The sequence below is a fragment of the Dunckerocampus dactyliophorus genome, chromosome 6 (assembly GCF_027744805.1).
Source record: "Dunckerocampus dactyliophorus isolate RoL2022-P2 chromosome 6, RoL_Ddac_1.1, whole genome shotgun sequence".
Lineage (NCBI taxonomy): Eukaryota > Metazoa > Chordata > Actinopteri > Syngnathiformes > Syngnathidae > Dunckerocampus > Dunckerocampus dactyliophorus.
In genome coordinates this window covers 21,582,965-21,600,678 of record NC_072824.1, presented here as the reverse complement: position 1 = coordinate 21,600,678, position 17,714 = coordinate 21,582,965, and the positions used below count along the sequence as shown (strand labels likewise).

The following is a 17,714-nucleotide window of genomic DNA, read 5'->3' as shown; positions in this document are numbered from 1 at the left end:
CAGGAATATTACCTGCCGGAGCCGAGACAGAGATAAAAAGAATATTCCACTTCTGCTTATGCATGCAAATACAGACATTCATATTCACGCGTCCATATTTAGAATATTATGCATTAAATTCATTTAACACCTTCTGTTCCCTCAGAATAAAGCTCCCTCTAGAGGGTGACACACTAATGCATCCCGTAAGTGTTGCAAAATGTATCCACTCAATATTCCTCTTGGATATTAAACTGGAAGAGGCTTTTAGTTTGCTACTGTACTTCAAACATGCAATGAAACTGCACATTCCCATCATATTTCACATGTTTTGGAGGGATGTGGATCATTTGTGTGGTGATGTGGTGTCCAAAAGGCGACCTGCCGACCATTTGCGGCCCGTGACTCGTTTGTTATTGGCCTGTGGCATGTTGTAGAAATAATAAACTGCAAATGGGAAAACTAGAGCACATGTAATGTAAAGAGAAAAAGATTAAATGAAAAAGGGTTTTTTTGTGCCTTTTTGACAAAATAAAAAAAATATACAGTATATAAAAATAACAAAGTGGCATTCTTTGACTTTTCTGTATGCAGCCGTCAGTGGAAAAAGTTTGGACCCCCATGTTTTAATGTAGCCTATACCAGGACTATTAAACTAAATTGCTGCGGGGGCCACAAATTATAGTATGTAATAAAGTAGAGATGCTCGATATTGCCTTTCTTACCGATATCTGATATGCCAATACTGCCATGCACTTCGTTACCGATACTTCTTCCCTCAAACTAGCATTTCACAAATAAACACTATATATATATATATATATATATACCTATTGACAATTTAGAGTCGCCAAGTAACCTAACATGCGTGCTTTTGGAATGTGGGAGGAAACCGGAGTACTCGGAGAAAACCCACGCATGCACAGGGAGAACATGCAAACTCCACACAGAAATATATCCAGTATAACTGATGTCAGTTTAGGGCCAGTTGGAAAGGGTTGATGTATACCATCACTTATTCTCGTTGTTCTGTTTATTTGTAACGTGCAAGATGGCTGTTACCATTAATAAATGGCAAGAGGACGGCCTGAATTTTAAAAGACGTCCACAGTGGGCGCCTGTGCGTGTGTTTGTGCATGAAAAAGACCTCTGTGGGCAACTCACTGGTTCCCTGTGGGGTACCCCTGATCCAGAAGTACATTTGTTAGGTCAGAAGTCACTGATGTTGGACCTGAGAGAATTTTTTTCAGAAATTAAATAATTAATAAATGGTCGCTGTTTCGTGGTAGACTATGGTCTATTATTAGTCAAAACATATTGAAATACAAGTGATATGCAGTATTTTGGTCACGAGGTGGCAGTGATGACACAAAACATTGAGGCATTACCTTACATTACATTACCTTAACACTGCATGAAGTCATGGCATGTCCGACATGACAGAGTGGAAAAAAGTTCTCCTCTCGTTCTGTGTGGAAGTGGTAGGTTTGTGGCTTATTTAAGGAAAACCGCACTTTTTTTGGAATTTTGCCCATCATCCACAATCCTTAAGTGAAACATGAACACGCGTATTTCCCTTTTCTGTGCATTCTAAAGTGAAAAAAACAGCTAGCACGTGGGAGCTAACAATGCACGTAATGAGACACGCCTTTAAAACTATAAAGCCCTAAAAAAAACCCTCCAAAAAACAGCAACAATGTTCTATGTACATAACTGACCTGGATATAAACCAAGCTACAGCAACACTGTTACTGTAGCAGCTAGAACGAATAACTATTTTTCTGGCGTAGTGACGCAGCGCCTCACGCCACTACCAAGAGGTGATGGCTCACTCCAAAACAATGTGATAGGACATCAATCTGTACTGGCTAGCAAATTATCTTTAAAGTATTAGCCCACATTCCATGTTCTGCTTGTACACGGCTAGATAGACTGTGTATATACTGTAGCTGTGATATGAAGCACTATGTTCTCCATGTATCACAATTAATATCATGGTGACTTACTCGATAGACGGTTGGCCTGCGCGTCTTTTCCAGTTGATTTTGGGTGGAAAAAAGTTTTTACCACTGCAGGGTTTGTTAGCGCTAATAATTCTTTGTTTGTTGTGATGCAGTCTCTTGGAGTAATGTCCTCCTCGCCATATACACGAAGCCTTTCCATCGATGGCAACACAGTATGCCACTTGGTGCAGCAGAAACACTCGATTTCCTTCGGCATGGCTTGGCAAACTCCACATTGACACTAACAAGTCACGGTCCTGACTGTCATAAAAAGAAAGTCATAAACAGGTTTCCTATGCTCGAACTACAAAAATGTTCCATTTATTAACATTGAATCCTATATCGCAGATATTCGTATAGCACAGTCGGGTCTAGAACCAATTAACCGCTATAAACGAGGGACGACTGTAGTGTGTTAGCTCAGAGGAATCTTGTGGACAACAGCTACATCAAGCAGCACTGGCTGACATATGCACTAATACACAAAAAACGTTATAACTCACCCCTCTGAGGATCGGCCCGCCACCCCCCACCCCAGTTGGACTTCAGAGAGTCCATTTTTCTGCTCCCTTTCTGCCTCAACTTCCCTCCACCCTGTCCCCCTCCTCGTGCCCTGTGCACTGACCCTGAGCGGATGAGCAGTCCGCCTGCGCTAATGCCTCGCTGTCGCGTCAAACACTGAGAAAAACTTTACTACGGAGACAGCAGAGAGGACAGGGGGAGGCTGACGTAGAAAGGAGTATCTAGAAGGAAAAACAGACAAGGTTAGGTTGGCTGGAAGCTTTATTGATCCCGAAGGAAAGTCTGCAATTTCTTTTCTTTTTCTTTTCAATTAATTTGAAGTTCTGCACTATTTTTCCATCTCAACACCCATTAAGACCAGGTTATATAATGACTATTTCAATGTGCAACTACAACTGCACTCAAATGTTAAGTGTGTGTGTTTCTACTGATGTTGGAGAACATGGGAAAAAGATGTTGGCATCTATGTATATTTTTAAAAAGTCAGAGTGTGTGTGTGTTGTTATGTTATGTTATACAGTACTTAATTCAGTTTTTTTCTCAACAAAAAAAACAGTCAAGTGATCTGAACATACTGGCCTTAAAAAAGGGACGTATTATACTCAATTTCGGCCTTTTGTATTGAGTTCTGGACTCCTGTAGGGCAGCTATACACGATAACCCGCACAGAAAGCTTTCTAGATCTTCCAGACTCTGCACCTCTTCCTGCAGTGTTTCCTGCCTCGCGCCCAAACGGTCTGTGTAATTTACTCCACCCCCGTCCCTCCCACCTCCCACTGAGCCCATGCCGCTGTGATTGGTCACACTCTCTCCGCTCGCTGTATGCACACCCTATAATGCTACACAGACACTGATTACTTACATATAATAAACACAGTTAGGACACTGATAAATTGTTGCTTACAACTTGCTCTTCTGACTCTTCAACACAACCACGTAATGTTGGAAAGGCGTCAGACTTCAGCAACAGTTTGGCGGACAGTCCCGTGTGAAGTGTCGTTGACAGATGAGCATATTTTTCTCTTGCTTGACAGCAATCAGCAATTCCAACCACTTCTGCGTGATGCTTGCCTCTTTAGGCACACCCGAACAAACATTTCCTGGTAGCCGTACAGTACGTGCTAACATGGTGAACAGAGCAGAATGAAGCGGGGGGGAGGACAGGCCTACAGCTTTTCCTGGGCATGCCCATCTAAGGAAGTCCGGGTTGCGTTCATGCCAGTGGAACTCGGTAAAAAACACAGCGTGCAGAGCCATCCAACACTGCTTTCAGGTCTCACTTCCAAATGCGCAAACCTCATTATCTGACACGTTGGCATTGTTTAACACAAGAATACAACATTGTAACAACATTTATAGGTCAGAAAAGAGGAAACGTGTCATAGGTCATTATTAATTAGTTCCAAAAGGATGGATGAAAGCTGAAATGTACGAAAAACGAGGAGATTTTTCCCCTAAATATTAACAAAAATACATTTTATAGAGAATAATTACAGTTTTACATGTAGAAAATAATGTTAAATAATTATAAATGACGAATGGATGAAAGTTAACGTTGATGCAGACTTCTGGCAAGATCAAGGTTTGTGGATGACCTGCTCTCCCTCGTGAGCCACTGCCGCCCTTTATCACTTTATCATTCTTTGGCCCCATGGCGGGTTATTTAGCAGTCACACTCAGTAAAAAAATGCACCGACAGTGAGTCAGCAACGCGTTGGGTGATTTTGTGGAATGATACAGCACGGGGCAAACAGACCAGTTTGTTATGTGCAATTGTGTACGAAAACCGAGAGTGTACGAAAACTGAGGCAAATTTTTGAGACAAAATTTTTCTGCAAAAACCAAATTATATGAAAACTGCGGGATACAAAAACCAAGGTTTGACTGTATTTGATTACATTATGTATTGTATGTATTATGTAATATGTATTATTATATGTATTTTTTATCGCACAGTAGAGTTTACACTGTGTTCGGTTGCATTTTGTTCAATCGAACAATTCAATTACTATATAAAGAAAAATCTGCATATTTTTTCAATTTTAATATTTTGCCCAAACAAATAGTATGAAGGTAAAATGACCTTACCTAAATCCCTTTCAAAATATGGAGCAAAAATGAATAAAATGTTGTCTGCCATGTAGTCCTGAACTTCCCACTTCTAATACAATGCATTGATTAAGTACACATGAGATATTATACTTTTGTTATCTTCATCCTTCTGCACAGATGCTGTAAAATTTTAGCACATAATCTAACAATACTTCGTGTTTTTTCCTCCCCTTTGTACCAACTGCACCTCTTCCATTTCTTTCTCTCTCCTCCCAGTCAGTGGCGCCTAAGTGGAGGGCAACTGAACAGGATTGATGGTGTTAGCATGTGAACTGTTTATGATGATGATAAATGTGTGTGCAGGATGGTGTGTGTATGGTGATGATGATGAATGGAGGGCTCCCTCTCCACACTCACACTCACTGACTACAGCATGCAAACACAGAGAAATGATTGGGGCCGACACACTGTCATGTCGTCTAATGCAGTTATACATCCTATCCAGTCACTGACAGACAGAGGAAGGGGTATTGATAGGAAAGGTTGGGTGAGGGAGCTTTTTATAAATGAGTATAGTGGTATGAGGTTCTAATAAAGAATCTGTGATGGGTTCAATGTACACATAAATAACATGCAGCTTATTGCTTAGCTGCTCGACAGTTGTTTCATGACTGCGCCATTGATCACCAATGTCTTAAAAATGTTTTCATAACTTCTTCTCTGTTGTTAGCGAACTTGCTAACAACCTTTGAAACATTTTTTCCCAGCTGGTCTCTCTTAGGAAGAAAAGATGTGACTCTCTTAGGGAAAAGTCACTTGGCCCCACCTATTGGTTTGCATGTATCAATCTATAGTTCTTGAATATAAGACAACCTGTCTTTTTCAAACTATCTTGTAGGGAAACGGTGGAGAAATGCCTGCCACACAGTCAGGTTGTTCTGAGTTCTGGACTCCATCAAAACTGCCCCATAGGCTATGTGTATCTCTATAGCCTGCATATGCCAGCCACGTGCACGGGGCTGTTTGGTAGACAAGCAGATAGACACAAAAAAGACATCATGAGACAATTAATGCAACTCTGTATTAAATATAAAATATATATTGGAAAGAAATAAGAACCAACATCTGCTTGATCTTATTATTAAGAACAAACTGCTTAAGCTGTTAAAGAGTGGGAAAGAGTAAAATATACTGTAGCAACAGAAAGGTGACAGGTGGGAGACCTAATTGATTAATCTTATTTTTAGAACATGAAGTGGGCCAATAAAAAAAAAGGGTAGCGGCCCACAAATGGCCCCTGATTATTAAGGATCCAGTCAGGTTCTATGATTCATTACTTTGAACAATTGAAAGACGTACTGCACCACTTTTCTAACTGTTGATCACACCAGTCAGGTATTGATCATTGTCTGTGTGTGTGTGTTCCGTCACAGGTCGAGACCTCGCCAGCACCACCCTGCCAGGCTACCCTCCTCATGTTCCTCCCACAGGACAGGGCAGCTACTCCACCCCCTCCCTCACTGGCATGGTACCAGGTACTCACAACTATTTACTTTACAGTACTTGCCAAACACCTCCGAAGATGAATCCCAGTGGATGTGTGTGCGTCTGTGTGTGTGTGTTTTCGATACATTTATCTAGCGCTTCCTCTTTCTTGTCTGCCAATGCTACGACTGACAACGCTCCCAGTGGGGTGGCATGTGTGTGTGTATCATTAGAAAGCAGCCACAGTAGCACAGCTGTCCCTCCTCAACATTAGTAATTTGTTTTTAATGAGAATCACCAGTGACCCACGACTAATTCATTCATTCCCTTCCACACTGCCTTCTCAGCCGCTTTTGTGTTTCAATCCTGGGGCCGCCATCGTGGCTCTCGTTTGTCTTTCTCTCTGCCTCGCACTTGCAAAATTTTCAGTGGGTGGAAGCAGTAGAGAAATGTCATGAGCGATTCAAACAGGAAACGATCCAGGTAGACAAATCTGAAGTCTATGCTAAGAGCTAAGTGAAAAATACAGAAAAAAGCAAAACAACAGGAGTTGTTGCAAGTCGGAGAACAAAGTAATTAGTTGTGGGCAGCTCGATACCAAAATATGAATACCAAATGAATACCCATACCAAAGTTTGTAATACTGGTAACTATCCTCATATCTGAAAGTCGCCAACACACATTAGGAGGACTTAAAGGTCCCCTATTGTGCAAAATTGACTTTGTAATTATGTTGTAACAGTAATGTGTGCCGCTAGAGCCTGTTTCTGAGTCCACTTTTGTGCTTTGTCGCTTTTGAAGTTCTGGATTTTCATGATGTCATGAAGGAAAAAGCTCCTTCCTCATGGACAGATACCACCCCAGACTTACCTCTAGCTATACGAGCCCTCCCCAACACTTCACATCTGAAAAATCCGCTAACTATTCATCAGTCAGCTGCAGGTTTGGGAGCTGTAAGTTTGACGATTTTGTTTTCCGTCAGCAAACAGGCTAACTTTGCATGGTGTTACTGTTAAAATGTGAGTGTAATGTTAGCACTGTAGCTCACATAGCTATGCTCGTGTTGCTGACAACCTCCTATCCCACTCCTAAACCCTCTGGGTCCCTTTAATTTCCCACCCTTTCGGGTCCTTAGAGGACTCCCAAAAACTGCTATAAAAGCATAATAGATTAATATTTTTTCTACTTTTTTTGCTTAGATCTCTCAATCAACTTGACTTCTAAACATACCAAACATGTAAATATTTGTATTATTTTAACCCTCTAAATGGCCATTTGATTCAATGATGTCACTGTTTTTGCTTAGAAAAATACATGCAAAATTTGTTATTTTCCATATAAGAAATGTTTGATGCTTTTTTTTTTTTTGCATGGTCAGATTCCAAATTTCCCACCCTTTCAGGTCCATTTTTTTACTGAGAGGACAAAAAAAGTCCCATTGTCTTCCATTATAAGCACCATTTTTCAACGTACTGTAATTAGACAACAGAAACATGCATTGTCTAATTTCAGGGTTTCATTTTGTTTAAAATTATTACAATTTCTTATATTTACTGTTTAGAATGATTCCTGATTCCGGACTTTGTGACTGTGGTGAGTTCCGGTGGGGGGCGGGGCTTGATGACATAATGGTCCATGACGACCATGATGGCCATGAAACATTTGCAAAAAGTAATTATCACCATGAAAAGCAACGCAAATATGTTTAGAACTACAAACAAGCTGATCTGCTGTCACTACTTGATGTGGTGTTTTTTTTTGCAGGAGTAAGGGAGGAGCTTGCAGCTCCACTTCATGCTCAATGACGATAGAAAGTGAAATTTATTATATGGAAAATCACTAATTTTGTATGTATTTTTTCTAAGCAAAAACAGTGACATCATTGAATCAAATGGGCATTTAGAGGGTTAAAATCATAAAAAATATTTACATGTTTGGTATTTGGTATTTTGATTTGAACTTGGGGAACCTTGGGAGTAGACTTTTTTGTCCTCTAGGGACTCGAAAGGGTGAGAAATTCGGCCTGGGTATCTGTTTGACCTGGTAACAAATTTTAAATTGTTAAAATGCAAAGACAAAAAAAGTCCTTAGAGAACACAGAGGATCCTCTGGGGTCAAAAAGGACTTTTTTAATGTTACATTATTGTATGTGGTATACAGTGACGTGCAGTGAGTTTCATGGCTGGTGAGGCACTGATGTCTAAGGAGATTTTTACGTTAATTCAGGTTGCTCATTTCGAGGATAACCACCAGACAGGCGTGGACAAACACAGCTCATTAGCATTAAAGCTACAGACACACATAACGCTGTCTTCCCAGTAGGGTTTACTAAATTCCAGCACTAGGTCTAGATTTAGATATGCGCAAATACAAACAGACGGCGTGAACAAAAATATATATGTAGGTATTATAAAAGATGACAAAATGAACTGGAAATCCCACATTAAAAATATACAACATAAAGTGACAAGAAATACTTCAATATTGAACAAAGAAAATTTGTTCTGGACCAAAAATCACTCCATACTCTCTACTGTATTGTTCCCTGGTATTAGCATATTTAACTTATTGTGTTGAGATATGAGGAAATACCTACAAAAGCACACTTCAATCACTAACTGTACTACAAAAAAGGTCAGTTAGGATAATCCACAGTACCGCCGATAGAGAACACACAAACCCTTTATTCCTAAAGTCACAATTACTCAAATTTGCTGATCTGGTAAACTTTCAAACTACGTGTACAACAAATTATGCATGAAGTAAACAATAACCTGCCACCTGCCAATATGACCTTTGGGAAAAATTCCACTTAAAACACTGATAAGCGAAAAATACGCTAAAAACCTTCAGCATATCAGTATGTGGAATCAATTTATGCAACGTAAAGTAAAGAACTCAAATAGCGTACTAAAATGATCCATTTCAAGAAACCGTACAAGCAGTTGACGTTTACAAAGTATAAGGACGAAGAGTCCTGAACCACAGCGTACACACAAGCCAATGTCTAACCACTCTTGCACTGACTACTTATTCTTCATTTCTGAGAACTACTTGAAGTAATTGTGAATTGTAAAATGTAATGTATTCCAACGTAACATTTATGCATGTTCAAAATAAATGAAACCATTACCAGTACCAACACACTTAATACGCGACTGTGGGACCTCAAACTTATTTTGTTGAAAAATACTATTATATGGGACCTTTATGTGTCACAACGATCAGTGTGAGAGTGTGAAAGCACTCTCAGCCAAAACACTTCAGTCATTAGCTTTGGTTAATTCGTACAGTATGAGCTGTACTTTAAAAACAACACTTCTAAGAACGCTTTAGGGAGGACAGCGGGTAAAGGAAAACGGGTACCAACAAGTGCCAACACAACACATCACATTGACTGACCCAACTCTTGACCCAACTCTAACCAGAAATAAAGGAGGACATGAGAATCAACAAACAAAAGTTAAAATTATGTTGTTTACAAGCATTTGTCCCACTCATCCACTCTGTGACACACACACACACACACACACGAACACTCGCTCTCAGTGGACGTGTATGAACAGCACGTCTAAAGATGGCTAACCCTGTCGCCCTGTCCCCATGCGCTCACCCCATCCTGTCCTCAGGTTTGACAGCATATTTGTGTGCACTTGTGTGATGTTTGCGTGTGTGTGTGCTCTTTTAGAGTGTGTTTGTTTTTAACATAGTACGACCTTGACACTCATGCGCTACACAAGGGAGACCCGCGAGCCTCGTCTCTCCTCTTTACCTCCCCCTCCCTTCGTCTCCTAAACAACCTGACATGTTGCCGTCACCACGGTGATGACAAGGGGAGGATGTTCGCACCCGGGGATGCCATGGAGACTGCATCCCGACCCCACCTGACAGATGCAGACGCACACACAAACACACTTGTAGTTGTGGGTAGTGCGGGAAGGAGAACTTTGTTTGTGCAAACCAGGATGAGACAAACAAACCATCTCAACATTGAAAGTCTTCCCTGTAGAACCCCAGCCCAGATGTACCAGAGTTCATCTTCAAACTTTGCTCCTCTGGCTTCCGCTAAATGATCCTCCTTTTATGTCCACCCTGTCTAATATTATACCTTCATTAAGTAAGCAACTCTCTTCTCCAGTCTCTCTCTCTTAGTGCAGCAGGGGGCTGACACTCTGAGGGGGTGTTGGAGAGCACTGAGGCAGAACCGACAGAACGAGAGGGAGAGGAGGGATGGAGGTGGTGTTGAGGAGGAGGGGGAGGAGGGGAGCACCGGGGTCTGTGACTGTCAGCGATGTGGGAGAGGGATCCCCCGGGAGGAGTTGAGGGTTCAGGAGAGAAGAAAGAAAAGAGTGAAAAAAGAGCAAGTCAGTAGCAGGAGGAAGAGGAGGAGGTGGAAAAAATAGGAGAAGAAATGGGGGAAGAATGTTGTTTTGATGTGAAGGGTGACGGGTTGACTGTAAGGCAGACCGGTGCAGGAGGAGGAGGAAGGAGAAATAGCGGGGGAAAGAGATCGAGGGGAAAGGGTGAAGGCAAGCCGAGAGAAATGTGAGTAAACCCCAGACAGGAGGTAGTAAATGAGGGAGAAAAACTACACTATCATGCACTGTATGGGGTGGGATTGCACTCACAAAGGAAAACATCCACTCCTTCCATGACCAAGTATAAGATTTAACTCAGCAAAAGCGTATGACAAATGCAGTGGAACCTCTAAGACTGCATTCACACTTATGGTACCAGAGTACCCACTCTGGTCTGGACCACAAATTAAAAAATATACTTGGTATGCACTTTGGTGTAGTTCACTTAACGTTCACACTGTTATTCTTGTCATTGTGCAAGAAAGAACACACTATGCATAAAGTAAGGACTTCATGACGTTATTAGGGTTGCACGATAATTATTGAGCCAATATGAGGAATTATGATGTCATACCAATAAATTCAATAACAAAAATAGCTCCAATAACCCCAAAAAAGATCCAATGAGGCGAGATTACTCATACTGTACGGTAGGTGGGTTAGCGTGCGTAACTTTACCTGAGCTCACTTGTAAGCAAACATGGCGTCTTCATTGTGTCAGAGGAAGACATTTCACCAAATGCTCTGCAAACATTCTGCAATGAGGGGAAAAAAAACATCCAGCTTCAACACATCAAACCTTACCAGCCACCTGAAATGCCTGTACCGCTATGATGCCCAGGGCCCGGGGCTTCTTCCTATTGCCGCGGCATTTGAAAAGTACAAAAGAGTTTGCCGGAGACGACTCAAGGGCTTAAGCGATCTGTGATTTCACCATGGAAATGATGGCGCTGGACAATTAGCCCTTTATCATTGAAAATACCAGCTTTAGTAGTTAGTAAACCCCTTGGAGCCATGGTTTTTACTTTGGAGCTGCAGCTATTTTTAAATTTTTTTTGTTAATAGTAGTGATTTGGTAAGGACAAATATACAGGTACAGTTTGTCAAATCCAACTTTGAGCCGTTTTTACCTCCAGGTGTGCACAAAGTACAGTTAAATCAAAATGTCTAAAATAATAGGTTATCGGCATTGGCCTGAAAAAAAAAAATTGCACATCCCTACATATTATGTAACATGACGCAAACATCCATCTTCTATGCCGCTTATCCTCTCTAGCCTGTCCCATTCCAGCTGACTTTGGGCGACAGGCGGGGTACACCCTGGACTGGTCGCCAGCCAATTGCAGGGCACATATAGACAAACAACCATTCACACTCACATTCATACCTATGGACAATTTAGAGTTGCCAATTAACCTAACATGCATGTTTTTGGAATATGGGAGGAAACCGGAGTACCCGGAGAAAACCCACACACGCACGTGGAGAACATGTAAAGTCCACACAGAGATGCCCAACGGAGATTCAAACCCAACTTGTCACGATATTGACTCAAACATTCCGAACCAAAATGCTGTCTTGAATACATAGCAGGGTTTCCGCTACATGTAATTGATCGTGTCACTACAAAATAAAAGCCACCACATCTTAAAAATGAGGGTTTTTTTTAAAAACTTGAAAACAATTTTAAGTCATATATTGTATGAATAACAAAGGAACCATACTAGCATTTTAACCAAACCACACGCTGGGACTCACATTTTTACATGGTCATTTATTCATGACTCACTGTTATGGAAGCGTTTTATTAAGAAAATGCAGGCAAAGAAAAAAGAAATTAGAGAGATTATGAAAGAGATCATGGCAGTACAATGAATAATTATTCCAATGTGGATAATTTTTGGAGACTGTGTAACGTGCTCAGTGACCCATGTGATGTTGCTAAACTTAACGTCCTTCCTTTTGTTGTATTTCCCATTCAGGAGGAGATTTCTCTGGAAGCCCCTATTCCCATCCTCAGTATTCCACATACAACGAATCCTGGAGATTTCCTAACCCGAGTTTATTAGGTAGGTTTTGACAAAGAATGTTTTAGTGAGGGAAAGTGCACCTGACCAGTAGTTGAAAATAGCATAATGCAAGGACCTTTACAGCCATGTACGTGTTTGTGTAAGCTAACTCTTCTACTCCTGAACTGCTGGATACAAATGGGTGAAAATTTGGCAAAACATGCACCTCAAGTGCGTTTCCTGTGCTATTATTTTTTATTATTAAGTTATTGTTATTAAACCACAAAGTTTGACCCCAAAATGAAGAATCGACTTGACATGTCTCACATAGCACTCTACAAAACGGCCACTGTGGCACACACCTTTAGGGGACTGACAAGTAGATGTGTGTCAAATTTCAGCAAGTGTGCTTAAAAACATGGCCGCCATCAAGCAAAACGTCTTTGCAGCGGCATGGGCAGGACTTACTGTAAGTCATTGACTACCGGTATTTGTCTAATGCAGGGGTGTCCAAAGTGCGGCCTGAGGGCCAATGGCGGACTGCAGCTTGTTTTTCATGAACCTTTTTACAAAATTTAAAAATATATAAAAATATCAAAGTGGCCCCCTGCATCCTGATTTTCAGTACACCACTGGTCTAAAGAGGATATCCATGTTGCATGTATGCTAGCATGTCTTACAAAGCATTGCACTGTACATACAGTGGAACCTCAGTTAGCGTCGGACCCGGTTAGTGTGTTTTTTTGGTTAACATCAAAAAGTTCCACCACAATTTTGCCTCCGTTTGCATGCGTTCTTCGGTTAGAGTACAATATGACGCGTGTCTTGTCGTGTTGTTAATACACTACGGTGTCCTACTGACTGTGTCCTTAATGTATTTTTTATTGATTTTTTATTGTTTATTTTGCATGCATAAAGCAATTGCGAATGCGTGTAAATGACAAAATGAAAGGGATAAATGGACCTTTAAGGTTACTTTTACCTTCATTGAAGACGTGACTGTTCCCAAAGACACGATGTGGCAGCGAGATCAAACCCCACCACCTTTCTGTTTTCAGTCACGTCAAGAATCACGTCTTCAGCGAAGGTAAACGTACCCTTAAAGGTCCATTTATCCCTTTCATTCAGCATTTACTGCATATGTATTTATTTGGGTTGTGAACGACAAACCGAAGGTTCGACAAGCGAGAGATGTAATTATGCTAACCAAGGTCCCACTGTAATTGTTTTCATGATAAAACTGTCATTGTCAAGTTCATCGCCTAAACGTGCACCGATGAAGAGGTAACTGTGTAAATGTCAATAGGACGGAATCTTGCTGACCTTTAAGTGTGCGCCAACACATTTGCTCACCTCTTCTCCCCCTCACGCCCCCCCCTCAGTGTTTCAGCAAGATTATGGTTCTCTCCTGGGGACGGAAATCGGTTGCTCCTCAACTCTCTTCACCAGCCAGGCAGGACAGATGCAAGGTAGGCTGGAAACACAAAAGCAGACATTAAGAGAACAACATACACTTAAAGACAGAGAGGATTTAGGAGAGATGGCACATGAAGGACCAGGATGAGAGTAAATCAAAATGACAAATGAAAGAAAGTTGAGTTAAAACTAAAAGAGGATTGCAGGTGCCCTGAAGTCTTTGAGTGAGACTAAATAGTTTGTCAGGGCGGCTTAATGCTTCACTTCCCCTAAGAGCCTCCTGAGATTACCTGGACTGTGGACAGACATAACCTGTCAACACACAGCCAAGTAGACTGATGGATGTCTCACAGACAGGTATATCTGTGCATGTGTGTGTGTGGTGTGTGTTTTTTTTTTTACTGTGTCTGAGAGAGAGTTCAAATGCATCTGGCAGGTTACAGTATTGAATTGACCTTTTCCCTAAGGGGAGAATAGACTCAAGGGATCAGTAGTAGTAGTAGAGCTAAGTACTCAGTGTGTCAGCTGAGACTGTCACTTGGAATTTGTGTGTGTGTGAGAGAAAGAGACAAAAAGTGGTTACAAAAGAAAATTGTTGAAAAGTTCACATTATTTATTGCATAAAAGGATAGAAAATAAATGTTCTTCCCCCCCCCCATCCTATTTCATTATTGGTCACTTAACAGTCACCGCTCTACTGCTTTACTACTAATAATAAATAGTCATCCTTCACAGAGCAAATGTATGTGTTACAGCAGCTTCACAATAGTATAAAAAAGGGAATGAAAAAGTAACAAGAACAATTTTAGATTCAAATTTTTGGGCGGAGGGGTGGGTTGTAAAAAAAAAAAAAAAAGGTAGATGTTTTATTGAACATGATTTTTTGATTTTAGCAATTTAAAAAATCTATACATATGGGAAAATATATAAAAACATGTAAGAAAATGAGTGAATCAGGCATTTTCTAATATTTCCGTTACAGTCGTCCCTTGCTACATCGTGGTCGGAACATCGCTTCCTCACTCTAGTGCGTTCTTTCAAACATGTATTAATAAATGATCGCTGTTTTGTGGTTGACTATGGCCTATTATTAGTCAAAATATATGCATATTTAAGCAAATTGTACACATTTTTGCCCAAATTGAGCATTTTCAAGCGTAAAATGTCTAAATACACTAAAATACAAATACAGTATATGCTACAGTATACTACATAGGTCACTAAGTGTCAGTAATTGCTTGGTGAGACCACCACCAAAGCACCAGACTTGAACAACCGGCTTTTATTGCAGGTTTAAATGATCTCACAACAGGCACAACAATACGGTTTACTGTTGTGGGCTTTGGCCACAACTTTGAGTTTTAGCTCAAAGTTAACTCAGTCCACCATCGATTCTGCTCCCCCTGCATGGTCCCCCATTTCTCTACTATATTGGGTAACAGCAACGTAAATGTGACTATATGGGTGTTATTTGATGTCTAGATGGCTCTAATAATGCTAAAAAACTTATTTAGATGATCGTAAAGAGGTTTTCTATGCCATAACTACGGAAATATTCCTTCTATGAAGAAGGAATCCTACTTTGTGGACATTCACTTATTGCGGTCGAGTCTGGAACCAATTAACCGCAATCAATGAGGAATTACAGTACATCATGCAGTGTCCATCAAAATGAAGCAACACTTTTTGAGACAGCATTTAAAATGACTCTCCTTTGATTGTGCAGACGTACCTAATGTACTGCTTCCAGACTCAGTAACAGAAGAGTTGACTTTTGAAATAACAATTCTCTTGTTGTAAATTATTGCACATTTAAGTACGCGACTATAAGACGTCGTCTTTTACAGTATATGGGGTCTAGAGATCAACAGGTGGCACTAAACCACTTCTCCCCAAGCGAGTCGGAGCTTTTCTTCACGTCATTCATGCAGCCGAGACCTACTGGAAAAAAGTGTCTCAAAGGTTGTTAGCAGTTGTGATGCTAATTTTATGACAATGGTGTTAAGAAGGAAAATCATCAGCTAAGAAATATGAACTTCTTTATGATATTGCAGTCAATTATATCACTTGCATTGAAAACATGATTTTAACAACAACTTCCGCTGGGGTCACTATGGTATGTTGCTTACTTCTAAACTGAAAGTAATAAATAACATGCGTTTCCCCTTAGGGTCACCATACTACTACAGCGCAACATCCCGGGGGGCGGGACCAGCCACCACGGCAACAGCCTCTGCGTATGACCGCCACTGACCCCGCCCACTCAGAGGAAGAGGAGGAGGAGGAGGAGGAGGGAGGGGAAAAGGAGAGCACCAGCACCGCTCAGTACAAACCTGCCCTGTGCGCGGATGACACATATTTTGACTTGGGTGAATATTTTTGGACAGCCACGGAAGCCCGACCTTCACACTGCTCGCCTGTAAAGCGTTACATGATGCAGTGCTGCAGGTAGGCTCCACTGAAGCATTTCACGAGTACATTTTGAAACATTTGAGGACTCTGCGACCACATTGTCTTGTTTGCGATGTTTGTTTTTGGTCACGTACAAATCCGAGAAACATACGTGTATAGCCGCCATTAAAAGTGTTGTGATCTTCTGTGTATGAGGGTTGGGATTTTTTTGGACTACGGCAAAATCAGATCGCTATCAATCATATTCAAGTTCTATGCCATGTTACGATGAAGTAAAGACAATCCAACTCACTCATGACCAAACATTCTCAATGCTAGCCTCTTTCAATACACAAAGGGGAGTGTCCACTCTTTGACAAAGCACAGACATCGAGTGTAAAATCTTGTGTTGACAGGAGGCCCGAAACAAAAATCTTACAGGGAGTGTGTTAGTGTACAGGAAGGTGCTATCCAACCTACCCCCATCACCCCGCCAAGATTTATTACTCATCAAGAGCTATTTATAATGGAGGAGGACAAAGAGTAATATATTGAGCTTTTTTGCGCCGCACTCTGCCATGAGAGTGAATGCCTGTAGCAATTTCTAATGTGTCATGCTGTTGTGCTATAGAATAGTGATGATGATGATGATGATGCAGTAAAGTCTTTTACAAAAACAACATATTCTTTGTTTACAATGTTTTGCGACTGAGGTTTTCTTGTTTAAACGTTTATCCACTTCACTGTTACTTCCAAAAGACGAGTGTGGAGAATATGAAGAAGTTTCTCTTTCTCTCGCCGTCTCGCGTTCTGTCTTTAAAACTCCCCAAAGATGGGCCCCCTCTAGTGGATCGGCTGACTAACTCACAAAAGCACAAAGAGACTATCATCAGACGTTTCGTTTTTTGGGACTTTTGTTTCGTCGGAATTCTTGTGACTGCTTGTCCTTCAGCTGTTACATGGCAAAAGTATTTCTGTAAAAATATCGCATACAAATTCAATAGATTTCTTTCCTTTTTTTCTCTCCCATCTTAGTTATGCGCTGTGACAATTTATGACACCGGGGTGGAGGCCTTATAGCATATTCCTAACAGGAGGGGCCATTTTAGTTTTTATAAAATCCTCTGAGGGCACATTTTGGGAAAAATATAAGTTTATTACCGGCTTGACTGTAAGACGGTATTTTCTATCTACAAAAAAAAAAAAAAGGCTTTTATTCGAGGTCTAGAGAATTATACAAACAAACCAACGTGGTGCCAAACTAGCGAGTCACAGCTTTTCTTCTCGCCACTCACGCACACACGCCAGTGGCCTGGAGAGATTTAGCCGTGACACAAAGACCCACTGGAAATGTACTAGTTTTATTTCAGTGATATTCAAAAACATAATTGAAATCATAAAATTTGATTTATTCGTCCTTTTTGTCTTAAAATACATCTCCAAAAACAAGTCTTGGAAAAAGAGGAGCCGTCTTATATTCAGGTTCCTCTTATATTCGG

General features: G+C 40.8%; 1 protein-coding gene across 2 annotated transcripts in view; it reads left to right on the top strand.

The window, feature by feature from the left end:
* Window positions 1-16,421, top strand: part of pax5 (paired box 5) — a 56,689-nt gene extending 40,268 nt beyond the window's left edge. For both annotated transcript variants that reach the window (XM_054780060.1, XM_054780059.1), the window contains exons 8-11: window positions 5,990-6,091; window positions 12,382-12,468; window positions 13,791-13,877; window positions 15,995-16,421. In XM_054780060.1, the coding sequence (XP_054636035.1) occupies window positions 5,990-6,091; window positions 12,382-12,468; window positions 13,791-13,877; window positions 15,995-16,077 (359 nt within the window). In that variant the 3' untranslated portion in view covers window positions 16,078-16,421. The remainder of the gene's footprint in view (window positions 1-5,989; window positions 6,092-12,381; window positions 12,469-13,790; window positions 13,878-15,994) is intronic.
* The last annotated feature ends 1,293 nt before the right edge of the window (window positions 16,422-17,714 follow it).